The sequence below is a fragment of the Hypomesus transpacificus genome, chromosome 6 (assembly GCF_021917145.1).
Source record: "Hypomesus transpacificus isolate Combined female chromosome 6, fHypTra1, whole genome shotgun sequence".
NCBI classification, from domain to species: Eukaryota; Metazoa; Chordata; class Actinopteri; order Osmeriformes; family Osmeridae; genus Hypomesus; species Hypomesus transpacificus.
Window position 1 is genome coordinate 8,455,105 of NC_061065.1, and position 19,444 is coordinate 8,474,548.

The window sequence follows — 19,444 nt, forward strand, 5'->3', positions numbered from 1 at the left end:
GCACGTTAACTGCATATCTTTGGCTCTGTTCTCCTATTCATATACATTTCTTATTGATTTATTAATGTCACTGAACCCCTGGTATCAGAAGGATCCAGAAGGATCCTATAGGACTGGATCAGCTCCACTCAAAGCCATGATAGTCTACCAGCAGCCAAACCAAATGATTGGTACATTACAAATCACGTTTCAATCAACACAACTTCACAGTTTTTGGTGAAACCAGACTTGTGCTTTGGCTCTGAAGATAAGACAGGCTGAGATCTGGATGATAGGAATGTTGTTTTAGCCACTGGCATAATTAGGTCTCTTTGAATATCGAGATGAAGGTATCTCTTTGATTTTCTGATTATCGGTCAGTTAGAGCACAAACGCGCGTGCACACACACACACACACACAAAGAGAGACACACACACAGTGTGTGTGCATGTGTGAGCAGTACCCAAAATGAAATAAGATTGACTTGGGGGAACATTGTCAAATCTCAGTGGCTTCATGGTTGAAAGCAGACAGAACAGCCCCATTTGTTTCTCTGTGAAAGTCTCTCGCTGCCAATTAGCCTCAAATTCCCTCAGAAACAAGGAATAACCCATTACCAGCCTATCTCCAGCACAGGAGGTGGGGGCTGAAGTGAGACGTTGAAAAATTCTGGGGACCAATCTCTCTCTTGTGAAAAGGAATGATAATTGGTGAGATGTGACCTGGAGAATGAAAGTATTGCCACAGTACCTCTGAAACCTTTAAATCCAGTCCTGGTTGAAGAGAAAGGTTAATTCCCACAGAATTAAAAATGCTGTGGGTCAGCACCAGGGACACAGTGAGACGAGCAGTGTTTGGATGCCCCATGCCAACACAGGGGACTGGGTTCAAATCCGCATCAGTCAATATCCTGCAGGTCTTCCCCTTCCCCCTCTCTCTCTGCTTTTCTGTCTATCTACTACTGTCCTATCAAGAAAAATAAAAAAAAAGCATAACAACGTTCCAGGCAGATGGATTTCTGACTGCCAGGTCTGATGGACTGAGCCCTGGCTGTAGGGGGAACTCTTAGGGAGGTTGAAGTGATGTAGCTCGGCGCTAAGGTCTGCTGTGTCAGCCCCAGAGAGGCAGACAAGGCATGAATCACGTCTCCTGTGACAGGCTGTTCCTCCAAGCTGGCAGCCAAGGGACTTCTACAGCACCAGACTACTCTTTATGCAAATACAGGCACAGATGTGTGCCTCGGGCTATAAACAAATCTTTGGTAACAATGAATTATCAATGCGAAATGCACAAAATGTAACGTCAGTCAAATTTGAGGGTGCATGTTGTTATATGTTTATGGTTAGAATGGCACGTCTTCAGGTAAATATTCACATGCCAGCATACATGTTCTTGTCATCAGAACTCTCAGAACCAATACAGAGAAATTGATGCTACACATTCCATAAATGAAACGATGACAGGATCCCAAGATGTGACCATGACCAAACAAAAAACCATGAACAATCATAAGTCTGTTTAGTCAACACAGTGTCAATACTACTTCTGTTTCCATTCTAAACAGGGACATGATCAAATTAAATAACATTTCAAATATTTTTGTCCCTCCATATCTTTGTGTCTGTGTCTGTCTGTGATGTCTGTGAGACAACTTTTTTTGTTTGTTTACTGTAACAGTGTCTGTCCCCTGTATGTGGGGTGGGGTGGGCTGGCAGTGGGGTGGCAGTGGGGTGGCTGTGGGGTGGCTGTGGGGTGGGCTGGCAGTGGGGTGGGCTGGCAGTGGGGTGGCTGTGGGGTGGCTGTGGGGTGGGCTGGCAGTGGGGTGGGGTGGCTGTGGGGTGGGGTGGCTGTGGGGTGGGGTGGCTGTGGGGTGGGCTGGCAGTGGGGTGGGGTGGCTGTGGGGTGGGGTGGCTGTGGGGTGGGGTGGCTGTGGGGTGGGCTGGCAGTGGGGTGGGGTGGCTGTGGGGTGGGGTGGCTGTGGGGTGGGCTGGCTGTGGGGTGGCTGTGGGGTGGGCTGGCTGTGGGGTGGGCTGGCTGTGGGGTGGCTGTGGGGTGGCTGTGGGGTGGGCTGGCAGTGGGGTGGGGTGGCTGTGGGGTGGGCTGGCAGTGGGGTGGCTGTGGGGTGGCTGTGGGGTGGGCTGGCAGTGGGGTGGGGTGGCTGTGGGGTGGGGTGGCTGTGGGGTGGGCTGGCAGTGGGGTGGGGTGGCTGTGGGGTGGGGTGGCTGTGGGGTGGGCTGGCAGTGGGGTGGGGTGGCTGTGGGGTGGGGTGGCTGTGGGGTGGCTGTGGGGTGGGCTGGCAGTGGGGTGGGGTGGCTGTGGGGTGGGGTGGCTGTGGGGTGGGCTGGCAGTGGGGTGGGGTGGCTGTGGGGTGGCTGTGGGGTGGGGTGGCTGTGGGGTGGGGTGGCTGTGGGGTGGGCTGGCAGTGGGGTGGGGTGGCTGTGGGGTGGGGTGGCTGTGGGGTGGGCTGGCTGTGGGGTGGCTGTGGGGTGGGCTGGCAGTGGGGTGGGGTGGCTGTGGGGTGGCTGTGGGGTGGGGTGGCTGTGGGGTGGGGTGGCTGTGGGGTGGGCTGGCAGTGGGGTGGGGTGGCTGTGGGGTGGGGTGGCTGTGGGGTGGGGTGGCTGTGGGGTGGGCTGGCTGTGGGGTGGCTGTGGGGTGGCTGTGGGGTGGGCTGGCTGTGGGGTGGCTGTGGGGTGGGCTGGCAGTGGGGTGGGGTGGCTGTGGGGTGGGCTGGCAGTGGGGTGGCTGTGGTGTGGCTGTGGGGTGGGCTGGCAGTGGGGTGGGGTGGCTGTGGGGTGGGGTGGCTGTGGGGTGGGCTGGCAGTGGGGTGGTGTGGCTGTGGGGTGGGGTGGCTGTGGGGTTGGCTGGCAGTGGGGTGGGGTGGCTGTGGGGTGGGGTGGCTGTGGGGTGGCTGTGGGGTGGGCTGGCAGTGGGGTGGGGTGGCTGTGGGGTGGGGTGGCTGTTGGGTGGGCTGGCAGTGGGGTGGCTGTGGGGTGGGGTGGCTGTGGGGTGGGCTGGCAGTGGGGTGGGGTGGCTGTGGGGTGGGCTGGCAGTGGGGTGGGGTGGCTGTGGGGTGGCTGTGTTAAATCAACCCCATGCTGGGAGGTCCACTCCACATCTTTAGCTTCAATCAGAAGAACGGATGGCAAATGATGTAGGTGATCTACAGAAACAGCTCACTGTGCAGTCCTGCCCCCCTGAGCATCCTGTCGTGCTGTCTGCCCCCTGCCCATATTCACCTGTCTCCTCACTTGTGTGTGTGTGTGTGTGTGTGGACTTGTTTAACTACTGTGGGGACTTCTGGCGCCCACAAGGATAGTAAACTAAGGAAGAATACAGCTGGTGGGGACATTTTCCTGGGCCCTACAATTTCAAGTGCTTTTTCTAGGTATTTTTAGGTGATGGTTATGGGTTAGAGCAGGGGTGTCGAACTCCGGTCCTCGAGGGCCGCTGTCCTGCATGTTTTAGATGTTTCCCTGCTCCAACACACCTGATTCAATTAAAAGGGTTGTTATAACGACCATTCATTCGAATCAGGTGAGCTGGATCAGGGAAACATCTAAAACATGCAGGACAGCGGCCCTCGAGGACCGGAGCTCGACACCCCTGGGTTAAAGGGAACATGATTTTTAATGGGAATTGTCGATCATCATTCAGACAGTAAAATAAACCTCTGTGTTTGCGTGTGTGTACGTGTGTGTGTGTTTTTCCTGACATGCATTGGTTATCCACTGCCACCACTACATGCCAACACACTGTGGGCCTCATTTACTAACATTGCGACCGCAGCTTAATCTGCGACATTGCCCAACTGCAAATAGCGCATGGTGTATTTCCGCATTTTGCGTGGTATTTATCAAACCAGATCCTCGTCGGACAATCAGCACCCATTAGTGTTTATTAGCGCGCCGTTAAAAGACGGGAAAAATCGCCTGCATGTTACTGCCACCATGGTTGATTCGAGGAAAATTTAAAAAATAAGTTAGGAGCTAGAAATAATACTTTCCCTTATACCCTCCCAGCAGTGGTAATCTGCGTTTTTACTCAAGTGCGCTGCCTTTGTAAATACGTTGTTATGTCTTTACCCGCTATTTTAAGCCTGAAATGGGCGCAATCCTGTAAGTAAATGAGGCCCTGTATGTCTATTTGAATCAACATCATACTGCACACACAGAGCCAGGGCAGAACACACACTTGAAACACAGCTGTGGTCTATGGAACTTCTCTATTTAATCTATCACATGTTCTATACCTATTTGATAAATGATTAATGTCACATTGTGACATACATCTGCAGATGGCATATCATATATCATATGATACAATGAACCATCTCTTTCTGGCTAATTTAATAACATAGTTGACCTCTCTCCTCCCTGAATCTCTCTTGCCTTCGTTCTGTGAGAAGACACTGAGATGAGGAATGGAATTAGGGCTCATTTACCCAGACAGGGACGTGTTGCCCTGGACTTGAAATACTCTGGAGCGGATGAATATTTCATAAGCTTGAATTAATGGTGCTGTGAAGCCTGTGTGATCTGTCCAGGAGAGCAGCATGGGGTGTAGGCTGCAAGGCTGTGGGGTCTGGGTGTCTGGATGTCTGGAGGTCTGGGGGTCTGGAGGTCTGGGTGTCCTGGGGTCTGGGGGTTTGGGGGTCTGGGGGTCTGGGTGTCTGGAGGTCTGGGGGTCTGGAGGTCTGGGGGTGCCAGTCCTTTCAATAATTCAGTTCTTTAGCAAGTTCTTAAACACACATTATGCCAAGCAGGAATTCCTGTATAATAAATGATTATAAACACAGCATTATCTCAGCTATAGCTAATTAGAGTATAGTAATTCTGTTTGATAGACAAAAGAGTGAAGTTCTCTTTCTGACTTAATGGCCCATTGATGTAACTTCACAGATAGTTTAGAGGGCTGACATGGAGATACCCCCCATAAAATGCCTGTATATAGGGCAGGCCATGGGTTCAGATTGAAATTGCTCTCTGGAAGGCGGTGGCTTAAAGAAAATGAAATCATAAATTGTAGTGAGTAAATCTGAAATGTATAACCTGAAGTCACTTTTTATGTCCTCTCTAGGATAAAAAAATCCTCAGAGGAAATCAGAGAAGACATCAAAAAGGGTATCAATCCATATAATGACTCATAAAGAATATTCTTTTATACAAGGCAATGTTCATAATATACTGCATATCCTTTTGTAATGCAGTTATCTTGCCTTGTTATGTCCACTAGGTTAGCTCAACGATCTTTACAGACAACAGACATAGCCAATTATTTGTGTTTATGTGTGAAATTGTCTTTAAACAGGCAAGGGAGATCTATTTTCTCTGGGCCATAGGCTACTGGTTTTTACTAAGATCATCAGTCGAAATGACACAGGTTGTCTCATTAGGGCTGCTGTGCTGGGGCTTGGTCTGCAGACCTGGGGGTTGACTGGGCCATAACACAGCGGAATCTTGGCCAGGGGTAAGTGACAGCCTCATTACCCACAAAGCATTTGGGTGCCGTTTAAGAGGAGATGACAGGTCTATTTGCTTTCCACACCGCAGGAAAGGTCTGTGCCACAGCTTCACACGCACGCACACACACACGAGTATTGACAAATACGCACATACATACAGAAACACAAACTCACACACACATGCGCTTACACACTTACGCACACACGCACACACACACATGCAGAGCCTTGAGACGATATTGCAGGTTTGAACGTCTCTAATAGCATTACTCTATTTGTTGAGCGCGTGTGTCAATGTCCTTGGCAGTGAGATGAATTCACCTTTTCCTCTCCATTGATTCTCTCCGAGGTAATTCCCTGGGAGAATCACCAGGGAATCTGCCTTCTGTGAAGCTGCTTACGGCTGGCTGGGCTCCACACCAATGTTCCAGGAACATTTATCGTCCAGTAATGCACAGAAAAACAGGCTTGAACGGTTACAGTGGAGAAGCAGGAGATCGAGAGACAGAACAGAGAGGACAGGGCTGTTTCACAGCAGTAACATGAGGCTCACTACAGGAGTTCCTTGACTCTGACCGCCAAAACGCTGTCAGAACCATCTCATCCTTGATTTTGCGCTGTACTTTCTATGTGCACTAGTTACATGTTGCTTTGTGTAAAAGCGTCTGCTCAGTGAATACAAATAATAATGTGGTTGTGCTCATCTACAGTTATTTTGAGCTAATTTGCAGCAGCACTCCATTTTTTCAAGTCGAGCTATGGTTAATTGGATGATGAATGTTGAAGGAACAGTCATTATTTCCTTGACAAAACACCTATCCTAGCCAAGGAGCACATAATTGTACTTGCTTCCAATAGTTGAGAAATCACTGTTAGTGTCTACAGTCAGCCAGCCTCCCTCAGGATCTGTTAAATATAAACAATTTGTATTCCGACAGGAAGAGCTTTTGCTCTGCTGCTTGTGTAATGGCTGCTACAGTATGAGGGTACGTTTAGGATATAATTCAGACTGTCCTTACACAAGCACATATGAAACACATACATGTTCACACACATTCACACTATTGGAATCTCACATCCACACATATGTTCACATAGACACATATGAAAGCAGGGTTCTGGATTTTGATTCAGCGCTGAGATTTTTTGCTGTCGCTTCATTTCTTGGCTAGACACAATACAACCCTGCCCTGAAAGGGGATGTGTATGTGTTTCACATGTGTTTGTGTAAGGACAGTATGAATTATTTCCTCTACGACCCATCATACTACAGTGTTAGCGCTCATTGCTAACAAGCGTCAGTGGGCTGCTACAGTTAGCGCTCATTGCTAACAAGCGGCAGTGGGCTGCTACAGTGTTAGCGCTCATTGCTAACAAGCGGCAGTGGGCTGCTACAGTGTTAGCGCTCATTGTTAACAAGCGGCAGTGGGCTGCTACAGTGTTAGCACTCATTCATTGCTAACAAGCCGCAGTGGACTGCCTGGGGCCTGCTCTAACATTCAAAACAAACACAGGTTCGAAGAGATTTGCTGAATCAGTTATGAGGTGTCAGCTAAATCAGTGTCAGCAGTTCAGCTAAATATCTCACTGCTGAAGAAGAACCCACCAAGAACCCTTTCAGCATTTTAAATAAATCGTTTTTTTGGTTACTGAAAAGTAAAATATATATACACCTTGTTTATGTATTGTGTTTCTTGAAATAAATAAATCTAAAATTCTGAGAAGGAAGAGAAACACAACAGTCTTTTCCCCTACCTCTCCTCTCCTCCTCCTCTCACAGGTGCAGTGGAGGCTACAGACAGTGCATTCCCTTTCTCAGAAGACATTGAATGTAAAAGGTAAATATTGACTCGCCTCACCTCTTCACTATCAGCCAATCGATGTGATCTCCTCACTTTACTCCGAGTCCATCTGAGCTCATTATGAACCCACAAGGCCATCTGTCTCTGTCCATCTCCACATCACTCCATCAACAGGCTTAGATGGCTATTGATCAGATTATCAGAGTCTGAAAGCTATCTGTCTGTCTCAGTCATTCACTCTGCTGTCTCATAAACAATTAACTCTGAAATGGCATGTTGAAAAAGTAAAAATGAGAATCTGATGAACACAGTTTGTATATTGTACATTTGGAAGTAGTGATGATTGTTATTGGTGAATGCTTTTAGTCAATTGTTAAACTCTGAAAGGTTATATGAATGGGGATGCTGCTAAACCATAATTTGTTATCGACAATAAGTAATATTCCCTCCTAGGAATATTTCTCCATTGCCTCCCTATTCACACAGTAAGGGTTAAGAGCGTGATGGAGCGTCAACACATTAATTTTGTTATTTTAATATTATTACAAAAATATTATCCTGGGTTGGCGGCTCAGGCTCAGGAGATAGAGAGGGTCGTTCAGTAATCTTAAGGTTGGTGGTTTGATCCCCGACTCCTCCATGGTCATGTGATGGAGTATCCTTGAGCATGCTACTGAACCCTGCTCCGGATGAGCTGAGCATGCCACTGAACCCTGCTCCGGATGAGCAGGCCAGCGCCCTGATGGCAGCTCTGCCACCGTGTGGGGGGGTGAAGGAGAGGCAAAACTATAAAACGCTATGAGTGTCACCAAATAAAGCACTAGATAAATGCAGTCCATTTACCAGTTATTGTCTACTAACCATTGTAGTTGAGATGTGGTTGTTGCACTGTTATTGATATCTTATTCATGTGCCTAGTAAAATACAACCAGTTCCTTGACCACCAAAATACTGTTAGAACTATGGACCGATTGAACTTGCTATTTGCACTGTCTGTATGTCGTTTTGGAAAAAAAAGCTGCTAAATGTGTAAAATGGTTGAGAGCATAGTAAAGCCTCTGGATGATTATAGAGTGAAATGATTCTCCTAAAAGTAAGGAGAAAAAAGTATTGATCCTCAGCTTCATTACATTTTAGTTGTGGATTGATTAAAGCAATTGATGAAAATTGATTTTGGTCTTTAAGACCCACATTTAATGTTTGTGTGGATGTCTCAGATTAGCCTATTGCTGTCTAGGACTGGTTGACGCTAAACCCTAACCCACACCAGGGTTACACAAGTCATTCATCTGGTTCGGAAAGAACGGTGCTTCTGAGTTAGAAACAGCAAGGCAGAAGAGAGGACAGACAGGGAGAGAAAGAGAGACATCTATAGAGACAGACAAAGAGAAATAGAGAGGAAGAGAAAGACAAAGAGAGAGAGGAGAGAGAGACAGAAAGGGAGAGAAAAAGAGAGCAATAAATAGATAGAGAGGAGAGAAACAAAGATCGAGAGAGAGACAGAGAGAGAGAAAGATTAACAGGAAGGATGTGTGCCAGGATATATCTGAGTGGATGTGGTTGATAGCCTGATAGACCAGTAAACGCCAGTGGTAATGGATGGAGCTGCACCCCCATCTTAATGGTGTGTATTGATGGAGGAGGAAGAGGTGGGGATCTATAAAATCCATCGTCATCTGGAGAGAGTAAACACCTACTAAGTCGTCTGGATTTCAAGATTTCAAAGATTTCACTTCTTCTATCCATGCATCTTTCCTAGTCTGCCTTTCCTTTTCCCATCTCTGTCTCTCCGTCTCTCTCTTTTTCATTATCGTGACTTTCCACCTTTGCTTTCAAATAAGGCTTGTCTCATTACATCTTTATTCCTCCTGTCCTTCTATATCTGCCTCCAAACCCCCGCCCTCACCTGATCCTCCGCTCCTTCCAGACTGCTGTCAAGCCCTGTCCCTTCCCATCAGCTGGCAGACAGACAGAGAGAGACAGAATCCTTACAAAGGGGAATCTTAAAAAGACGAAGCAGCCCTAGATATGCACAAAATCTTGCACACACACACACACACACATACACAAACCCCCCCATCCCCCCACCCACACACACCCACACACGCACCCCCTACACACACACACACACACACACACACACACACACACACAGACCCCCCCACACACACACCCACTCATGCGCTTTTTCAGGGGTAGATGTAGGAGCTGGTGGAGGAGATGGAACCCCAATCGGATAGCAACAAGAAAGCACTGAATGACAGAAGAAACAGGAAAGGGCGGGGCCTGTCCGGGGATGACAGTGGGACTGAAGGCCGACCAGTCCCAGGCCTGCACCACCGTTGCTACAGTGCTGGGCTGAGATGCCAAGGGCGTCTCTTTAATCAGTTGGCACTGATCCCCACCAAGCTAACACGCTAAACCCAGACACTGGAACTAAGTAAACACATCCCACAGTAAAGGATACTGAGGACAAAATATGTCCTGCACACACACACATATATACATATCTACACACACACACACACACACACACACACAGAGGGGAGGGTCAGTCGGGATCCAGATTTTCGGACTGACTGTGCTCTTCTCACGACACAGACAGCTCCTGGGCAGAGCAGGAAGCTGCTAGGTTTAGTTAGACATGAGACCTGAACGCAGGAAAGGAGCCAACAGAGAGCTGTTAGTCCTGGACGAGGGGTTCAGCTGCAGAGAGGTAAGCCATGAGATTTGACAGGAATGTCTGTGTGTCTGTCTGTCTGTCTGTCTGTCTGTCTGTCTGTCTGTCTGTCTGTCTGTCTGACTGTCTGTCTGTCTGTCTGTCTGTCTGTCTGTCTGTCTGTCTGTCTGTCTGTCTGTCTGTCTGTGTGTGTGTGTGTCTGACTGTCTGTCTGTCTGTCTGTCTGTCTGTCTGTCTGTCTGTCTGACTTACTGTCTGTCTGTCTGTCTGTCTGTCTGTCTGTCTGTCTGTCTGTCTGTCTGTGTGTGTGTCTGTGTCTGTGTCACTCAAGAACACAGATTCTCAGAAACATGAGCTTTAGAGGGATGTGTAAAGCTCAGCGTTGAATTTGAGCAGAGAGGAGAATGTCAAGTCATGTCATCTTATGAATGCAGCACAGCCTTTACCTCTAGAGTCATGTGATCTTATGAATGCACCACAGCCTTTACCTCTACAGTCCATGATGGTAGGAGGAAGTGTGTGTATGCGTCTGTGTGTGCAAATAAATGTGTGTAGTCGTGTGTGTGTGAGAGATGAGGTGACAAGCTCAGCTTCATCAGCTCTGCTATGCACAGACCATCAGTACGGTCCGCAAAGTTTGGGGCCTGAACAGAGATCCTTCTGGTTTTAGCCCCAAATGGACAACGGCCAGTGTGGCCGACTTCACCCTTCCTACAGCAGTCATGTATTTTCTGCTGCACAGACACCAAACAACAGTACACATGCTGAAACAATTACAAGGCAGAGTCAAAGAGAAGAAGCGAGAGCAGAGAGAGAGCAGATAGAGAGAGTAAAGAGAGAGAGTAGAGAGACAGCAGAGAGAGATAGCAGAGAGAGAGAGAGCAGAGACAGAGAGCAGAAAGAGCAGAGAGAGCAGAGAGAGCAGAGAGAGAGTAGAGAGAGAGCAGAGAGAGAGAGCAGAGAGAGAGAGAGCAGCGAGAGCAGAGAGAGAGAGCAGAGGGAGAGTAGAGAGAGAGCAGAGAGAGAGTAGAGAGAGCAGAGAGAGCAGAGAGAGAGTAGAGAGAGAGCAGAGGGAGAGGGAATCAGCAGACGACAGGTTAATGGAAAGAGGATGTGTGTGGGGTTGTTTCTGTATAATCCATCAGTCTATCAGTGGTCTGTGAGCTGATGGGGGACTGTGTGTGTGTGTGTGTGTGTGTGAGGAGAAAACACACCTGTGTGTGTGTTATATCTGCAGTGGGTTGTGTGACTGGGTAAAGTTCACATTCATTAATTATAACTTGACTTCTGGCTGCTTCTGCCCCCAGCCCCCTCGCCCCCCCCCCCTTGCCCAGGTCTCAGATCCCCCCCCGACACCCCCGAGCCGCAGTACATCATGAAAAGGCTACCAGATCCTGGCCCCCACTCCCCCACATCCCACCCCTACATCCTAAACTCCCCCACACACCTCCACACCTGCCAGACCCCCTGTATCCCACCCCCCTAACCTCATTTACTCCACCACCTTGCAGCCCCAATGCTTCGTACACATTCCTAGCCTTTAAACCTCTGTATAACTCACAGCCAAAGCACTGCTACATACATGCAGAGGGTGTCTTTTCCAGAAATAGAATTCCCCAAACTCTCAATACCAAAACAAAGTACCAGAGAGTTTCTCTATGCTGGCCCAGTGTCTCTGTAAGAGGCAGCAGGACAGGTGTTGCCTCACCAGAGGCGGCTGCAGAGGCAGTATTAGCACAATAATACCCCAGGTGTCTCTCTGGCTTTTGTTACACTGGCCCGCCCATCCACATTTTTAACACCTCCCAGATGAGTGTTTCGCTGCTGGCAAACAGACAGCTCTCTGTCTCTTTCTCCCTTTTCTCTCTCTCTCTCTCTCTCTCTCTCTCTCTCTCTCTCTCTCTCTCTCTCTCTCTCTCCTCTCTCTCTCTCTCTCTCTCTCTCTCTCTCTCTCTCTCTCTCTCTCTCTCTCTCTCTCTCTCTCTCTCTCTCTCTCTCTCTCTCTCTCTCTCTCTCTCTCTCTCTCTCTCTCTCTCTCTCTCTCTCTCTCTCTCTCTCTCTCTCTCTCTCTCTCTCTCTCTCTCTCTCTCTCTCTCTCTCTCTCTCTCACCATGTTATTGTTGTATGTGCGAGATGAAATGGAACGGTGTGTGTTTCTGTTTGAAGTGCCGTCCTTTGTAATGCCTGCCAAAAATATGACTGGAGTGGGGCATGGTGCATTTGTTTGATTACAAGCTAGCAATGGTTAGAGGCCATGTCGGCCAAATATTACAATGACAATACAATAATCCCCTTTGCAGTGAATGTGAAATTGATTCAGATTCAAAGGTGAACACGTACAGTGCCGTACAAACCCACTCTGCCTTCTGTCTCTATCTGGAAGTTATACTTAGGTTATATTATATTGAAGTTATATTGAAGTTGTATTTACCCCCCACCCCCTTTTTGACAAGCCACTCTGGTGTTTAAGACCTCTTCCTTGACGCCACTGTCTGGAAACAGGCCTCAGTTCTCATGACATGGCAGCCAGGGTAACAGTGGTGGTCAGGAGTGGTCATGACAGGATGCGGTTTTTGAAGTTTGAATCTAAAATAAAGAGCTGGCACATGGTGGTCCCTTCACTGATACCCCCTGGGGGTCATTTAACTTCCTGCCAAACATACATGCACACACACACACACACACAAACAGATACACCCACAAACAAATACACCCATAAACACTCATAAACACACACACACACACATAGCTACACAAACACATGCTGTTGCAGTCATTTCATATTCATCTTATACAGTCCATCTGCCCAGCGCTGGAAGGGTTTCAGACCGGAGGGACCAGAGACACCAGCATGCACACCCAGGCAGACCCACAGCTACACCAGCATGCACACACCCTACACACGAGGTCATACACTTAACCACTAATCAATATACTTTTTGGTTTTATACTTTAGAAATTCAATTTAGTCTTCAATCTCACACAGAAAAACGAGTCAAACTGTAGAATATAGATAACCTTCTGAAGTTTAAGCTTTGAAACCTGGCAACCACAAATGTGCTTAATCATCCCCATCAACGTTTACCCTGTAATTAAAAGTTTTTAATTAACTCCTCTCCATGATTAGATCAGGGATATTTGAATGTTCATGGGGGATGAGTTTCCCCACAAACCTGCGGAGATGCTATTTATAGAACTGCCTAGTCACTCAGAGGTACCGACGGACTGCTGCCCCCTCCCCACACACACACACACACACACACACACACACACACGAACACACACGAACACAAACGCACACACACACACATTTCGTTTGGCTGGTGATGGAGCCCGAGGGGTGAACACAGCCTGCTGTGTGCTGGGGCTGGGGTGTGGCCCCGCTAGGCTGGCCTGGATTGGAGGACTCTAGGGTGACCGCAGGACTGACACACAGACACGCCATTAATCAAGACTAGGCCACAGGTCGGAGGTGAATCTGTACGGGTAGTTAACGGTGTGAGTGTAGAAGGTTCTGGTGTATTGTCTGTGTTGAGTGTGCGTGTGTGGGCGTATGTGTCTCAGCGTGAGAGAAACACAGAGAGAAAAAGAGGGAAGAGGAAGAGAGAGAGGAAGAGAGAGTGAGAAAGGGCGAGAGACAGAGAGGAACAGAGAGAAAAGAGGAGAGAGAAGGGGCGAGAGAAAGAGAAATAAGGAGAGAGGAATGAAAGAAATAAAAAGATAGAAAGAGAGAGAGGAAGAGAGAGATAGCTTACATCGATTCAGGCCCATTAGCAGTCTCAGGGGCAAGGTAGGATCGGTTAGGCTCCAGGGAAAGGTTGTCCTTGCTCAACCATCTGGGTCACAGTGCTCCAGTAAGGTTACAGAGATGATCTTTCTCAATCTCTCTCTGTCTGTTCTGTCTCTATTCCTAAATAGGCATATCTCTATTGAATTCACATTTGACTGGTTTAACAGAAGAATTGATGGTTAAACAGCTACTGACATGCACTAAATGTGAGGTAAAATGGCAAGTACAGAAGGGCCATTCCAGGTGAGTAATTACACACACACAGACACAGAGAGACAGGGAGAGAGAAAGAGGGGGAGGGAATGAAATATATAAAGTAAGACAGGGAAGTGAGGAGAGCTAGAGAGAGTGGAGAGAGGAGAGAGGTGGAGAGAGAGAGAAGGAGGAATGTAGAGAGGTCTGACTGAGTGATGAGTGACAGATGTAGAGGGCATCTCAGGTGGGGTGGGGACATTGTGGGAGTATTAATGTACAATCGCCCACCTCATTATCTCAATCCTGAAATAACCTCCCTTCATTAACTCTGTAACTGCCTCTGTTCTCCTGCCTCTATCCCTGCTTGGGGTCCCTGTCCCAGCCTCTGTTCCTGCCTCTGTCCCCACCCCTGTCCTCTGAGAGAGTTTAGTATTTTTAACACACTTTTATTGGTCTCCCTTAAGGGATGACTGGAGCAAACACCTATGCTCCATAAAACTTAATTCTGAGAAAGACACAGAACTAGAGAAGGAAAAGAGAAAGAGAAATACAGAGAGAGAGCGAAAGAGCGAAAGAGCGAGAGAGAGAGAGAGCGAGGAGAGCGAGAGAGCGAGGAGGAGCGAAAGAGCGAGAGAGAGAGAGAGAGAGAGAGAGAGAGAGAGAGAGGAGCGAGAGAGAGAGAGAGAGAGGAGAGGAGAGAAGGAGAGAGAGAGAGAGGAGAGAGAGACGAGATAGAGAGAGAGAGAGAGAGAGAGAGAGGAGAGAGAGAGCATGTGTCCCTTTCCCACTAACAGACATCGGTAGTCTTATGATATATCGAACCCAATCACACTTTATCATTAACAGCTGTTATGGGAGAGAGCCCTCACCTAGACCAACTCATTCACCCCACTCTGAGTGGGATAACAGGTGCTGGGGATGCTGGGACAGGAAATAGCAGCACAGAAATAGACAGATAGGAGGAATAACGAGGGGAGGAGTGAGGGGAGGCAAAACGACCAGAGGAGGTTTGCCTGCCTCCGTTGCACGGTAACAATACATTCACAATGTGTTCCAGCAACAAGTACTGCAACGAGAGAGAGAGAGAGAGAGAGACACAGAGAGAGAGAGGTGCCTTTCAGTCATCCACATAATGGTTCTCTCTGTGTCTGCTAGCTGGCTGTCAGAGGAACACTCCCTGTAGGAAACACCACGATGTGTTCTCCTGGTTCCTCTACTGTGTCAGGGGCTGTGGGCTGTGGAGGTGCTGTGTGTCAGCGTCGGACTCTGCTGCTGCCCGGCACCACTTTGATGGTCACACTCCACTGAAGGACTTTTTTGCTTAGCCCGGAGTGTGTGTGTACATGTGTGTGTACATGTGTGTGGGTGCATGTGAGTGTGTGTCTGTGTGCAGTTATTCGGGTGCAGTACACCACATGTAAATGCTTATCTCTCCAGGGCTTCGGTGCGTTCCTCTTAATGGGCACATTTATCAACGTCAGCCATGTCTCACTGCTCATCCAGGTTAATTGTGTTTCGTTTCATCCTTTTGTCTTCCTTGCCCCCCCTCTCCCTCTCTCTAAACCAATGAGGAGACAGAGAAGTGTGTGATGAGTGCTCGCTGACCCACCTAGCAGCATGACACACGGCAGAGCTCCGAAAGTAAACGTGTGGATTTGTGCATGTGTGTGTCTGTGTGTAGCTCAAACTATTAGTCAGTCTGTTTGGCAGTGAAAAGTGTTTCATTCCAAACTTCGGCATAAACAATGGTTTGGCACGTGGTCTCTCTTAAAAGCACTGGATCAAGTATAGGATCACCATTTGCGGTCTAGACAAGGAGGAGGGGAGAGGGGGGGCGGAGAGTTGTCAGAGAATATGCGCAGAATATTGCTAATTTGTTCAGAGTGAATTCTAATTGAATGTAGATCTGTTTGACATGAGCCTGTCTGTCAGAATCAGAAGAATCTGAATCAGAATGGGATTTATTCGCCATGAAAGTTTGCACAGACAAGGAATTTGCTTTGGCAGGAAGGTGCATACAGTAAACATATAGGAATCCTACATTTAGATATATGGTCTAACTATACTAAGGATAAAAAACTAGCAATACTAAGTGGAATACAATTTAAAATCAAATATATACAATAAAGTAGAATATAAGTTGCCTTGGCTTGTCCTTGGATAAACGTCAATGATCTTCAATAGTAAACACAGATCCACACTATGAGTCATGTCTGCTGATGGTAATCACACAGCTCCAGTCACAGGCATAGGACTGGTCCCTACCAAAGTCAAGAGACCATTGAAAACATCCCCAATGATATTTAGATAAGGCGCAGGGGTAGAATTTGCATATCTGCTGATCAAAACCCTTCCCATTAACATTCTGACCAGACCTGCAGTCCGTGATGAGGAAAAGGTGTTCTTACCTTCCTGTAGACGATCATGTTGGGGGAGTCGTCATCAGGGTCCACGGCACCTCCGGGCCCCCTGACCCCCCCGGCTCCACCAGTCGCTCCAGTCACCCTGACCCCCCCAGCCCCCCCAGCCCCTCTAGGCTCCTCATCAGGCCTCTCAGACACCCGGGACTCAGGCTCCTCAGAATCAGGCTCCTTCGTCTCTTTTTCCTTGGGTCCCCCGGCCTCCTCGGCCCCCCCAGACTGACCGGCCTCCCCCAGCCCCCCGGACTCCATGGCCTCACCCAGGCCCTCGGCCCCCTCATCTTCCCCCGGCCCCCCGGTTTCACCCAGACCCCCACACCCCTCATCTTCCCCCGGCCCCCCGGTTTCACCCAGACCCCCACACCCCTCATCTTCCCCCAGCCCCCCGGTTTCACCCAGACCCCCACACCCCTCATCTTCCCCCGGCCCCCCCCCACACCCCTCATCTTCCCCCAGGTTTCACCCAGACCCCCACACCCCTCATCTTCCCCCGGCCCCCCGGTTTCACCCAGACCCCCACACCCCTCATCTTCCCCCAGCCCCCCGGTTTCACCCAGACCCCTACACCCCTCATCTTCCCCCGGCCCCGCTAGCCCCTCGGCCCCATTGGACTCCCCTTCCCCAGGACGCAGGGCTCTTTGTGCCTCCAGAGGCTCCACCCCCTTCTGCTCCTGGGAAGGCTCGTCCACAACCGGGGCCACTGAGTCTCTTTCATCCAGTTCTCCTTCCATCTTTCTGTCCCTCTCTCTCGTCCCTCAAGATGATTGGTCTTCTTGGTGGTCAGCTCTTCCTCTGTGGTTCTCCTCGCGGGTCAGAAACTGAAGATGAAAAGAAAAGGAGGATTAATTCATTTGACGTTATGCAGCGCAGTTGTGTTTTAATCCGTTTCCAATCCCTTCTTCCACTGTTTTGTCCACCTCTCCTGTTCACAAGAGGGGCTGGGGGTGTATTCAACGTCTCTCCTCCCTTCCACTCTCCCCTCCCTTCCACTCTCTCCTCCCTTCCACTCTCCCCTCCCTTCCACTCTCTCCTCCCTTCCACTCTCCCCTCCCTTCCACTCTCTCCTCCCTTCCACTCTCTCCTCCCTTCCACTCTCTCCTCCCTTCCACTCTCTCCTCCCTTCCACTCTCCCCTCCCTTCCACTCTCTCCTCCCTTCCACTCTCTCCTCCCTTCCACTCTCCCCTCCCTTCCACTCTCTCCTCCCTTCCACTCTCTCCTCCCTTCCACTCTCCCCTCCCTTCCACTCTCTCCTCCCTTCCACTCTCTCCTCCCTTTCACTCTCTCCTCCCTTCCACTCTCCCCTCCCTTCCACTCTCTCCTCCCTTCCACTGTCTCCTCAATCAGCCCTTCTCCTCCGTCACTAAGACCCGGGGGGAGCGAACAGGAAAACATTAGATATCATTACATCTCCTCACTCACTCTTCTTTCCTCCTCCTTCCTCCTCCCCTCTCTCCTCTCTCACTAAACCATTAGGGTCCTTGTCACCGAGTGAAACAGGAAGCCTTGTCAACGACGAGCAGCAACAAGACTCCCTCAGCAAAGTGGAATGGACACCACAATTCAGCCTCCGGCTCTCTCTCAGTGTTATCTATAGACAGACAACAGAAGGCACTCTGGGCTGAATAGCCCTGGATGCTGTGAGTGGACTGATTGTGTGGAGTGGCAAACGGCACAGCTGAAAGCGGAGGGTGTTTGATTCAATCTCAGTTTCTTTTTTTCGCAGACACGTACTGTTGACACTGCGTTCGAAAGAAAACTATCTTTCAGCCAGAGGGGGAGGGGGGGGGGACATGTTTTGTTGGCTAAATAACATTTCGTGTTGATACATCCAGATGCACGGAAACCAATTAGTAGCAGCACGAGCACAGCAACATCTTAATAGCTCCCAGAGTAGCATTTCCACATTCAACAAGTCAACGGGACAATGTGAACCCACAGCCCGCGCAGGTGCCAGGAATCCTGAAGACGGAACAATCCAGCCCAGAGAAGCTTCCGGAAGGTTCCACCCTCCGCCTCAGAGCTCCGTGGCAGATCTCCAGGTTGTGGGCAGCACGCCTGACACATGTCACAGTATTGACAGCCGAGGCAAGATGAGGAAGGGGAGGCGATGGGGCGTGGGGGGAGGAGAGGTGGTGAGGTGCATACCCAAACAGGTCTGTTCCTGCTGCCTTTTGCGGGGCACGTTCCAAGGTGGAGGCCGTCCTCAGTCCTGATCCACACAGAGGGGGTCAGATGAGCTTGTCTGAAGCCCGTTAAAGGCTGCAGCACCTGGAGGGAGGGCAGGGTTCTACCCTCCTCGCTCCACACAGACGCTCCTGGTAGGCTGTGCTGTCTGACCAGGGCCCCGGGGTTTGTACTGTGTGGTTAACTGTGAGCAATTTCAAAGAGGATGGGGGATGAGGCTGCCTTGTCTCCTCAGGTGATCGTGTGTGTGTGTGTGTGTGTGTGTGTGTGTGTGTTTGAACGTGCATATGTATGCATGTGTGTCTTTGTTATTGAACTTGTAGCTCAGCTCCCTTACAGCTATCACCTCTGATCAATAACCTCATCAGCCTGGTTTGTCTCGGACAAGATGAAGACCAGACCTGGAGATGACACACACACACACGTGCACACATGCACACACACGTGCACACACAGGTGCACACACACAAGAATACACAAATGCACACAGACACACACAGGTGCACACACACACACACACAAACATGCACACACACACGTACGCAATATACCAGTGCCACACAGGCAGCTGCTGCAGTGAAGCCTGAGGATGCTCCCAGTGTCTGTGTCCAAATGACTTATCCAGTCTGAATCAATGAGTCACTCATAGTCATCCACTACCAAACTTTGCTTTAGGGAAGATATGATCTTTTATTGTTCAGCAGCAAACAGACCATGTTTCTTAACATCAATATTTGGTTTGGTGTATGAGGGATCCATCATGTTGTCTACAGCTATGTTGATGGATTTTTAGCATGGGAGGAGCGACACAAATAGGATTCTTCCAAAGCAGTCACATGAGAGAATACAAATCCACATGTGCTGTATCCTTCTGTAGGAACCCAGAAAAAACACCCAGCTAACGTAACTCTGCAGTGAAAGTGTCTCAAAC

The 19,444-nt window shown here is 49.2% G+C and overlaps 1 protein-coding gene across 1 annotated transcript in view; it reads right to left on the bottom strand.

Moving 5' to 3' along the window:
* The window catches only part of rgs6 (regulator of G protein signaling 6), a 42,854-nt gene extending 26,449 nt beyond the window's left edge, over positions 1–16,405 (bottom strand). Inside the window, 1 exon segment of the mRNA XM_047021336.1 lies at positions 16,317–16,405. Within this exon segment, the coding sequence (XP_046877292.1) occupies positions 16,317–16,334 (18 nt within the window). The 5' untranslated portion in view covers positions 16,335–16,405.
* Positions 16,406–19,444: the final 3,039 nt, after the last annotated feature.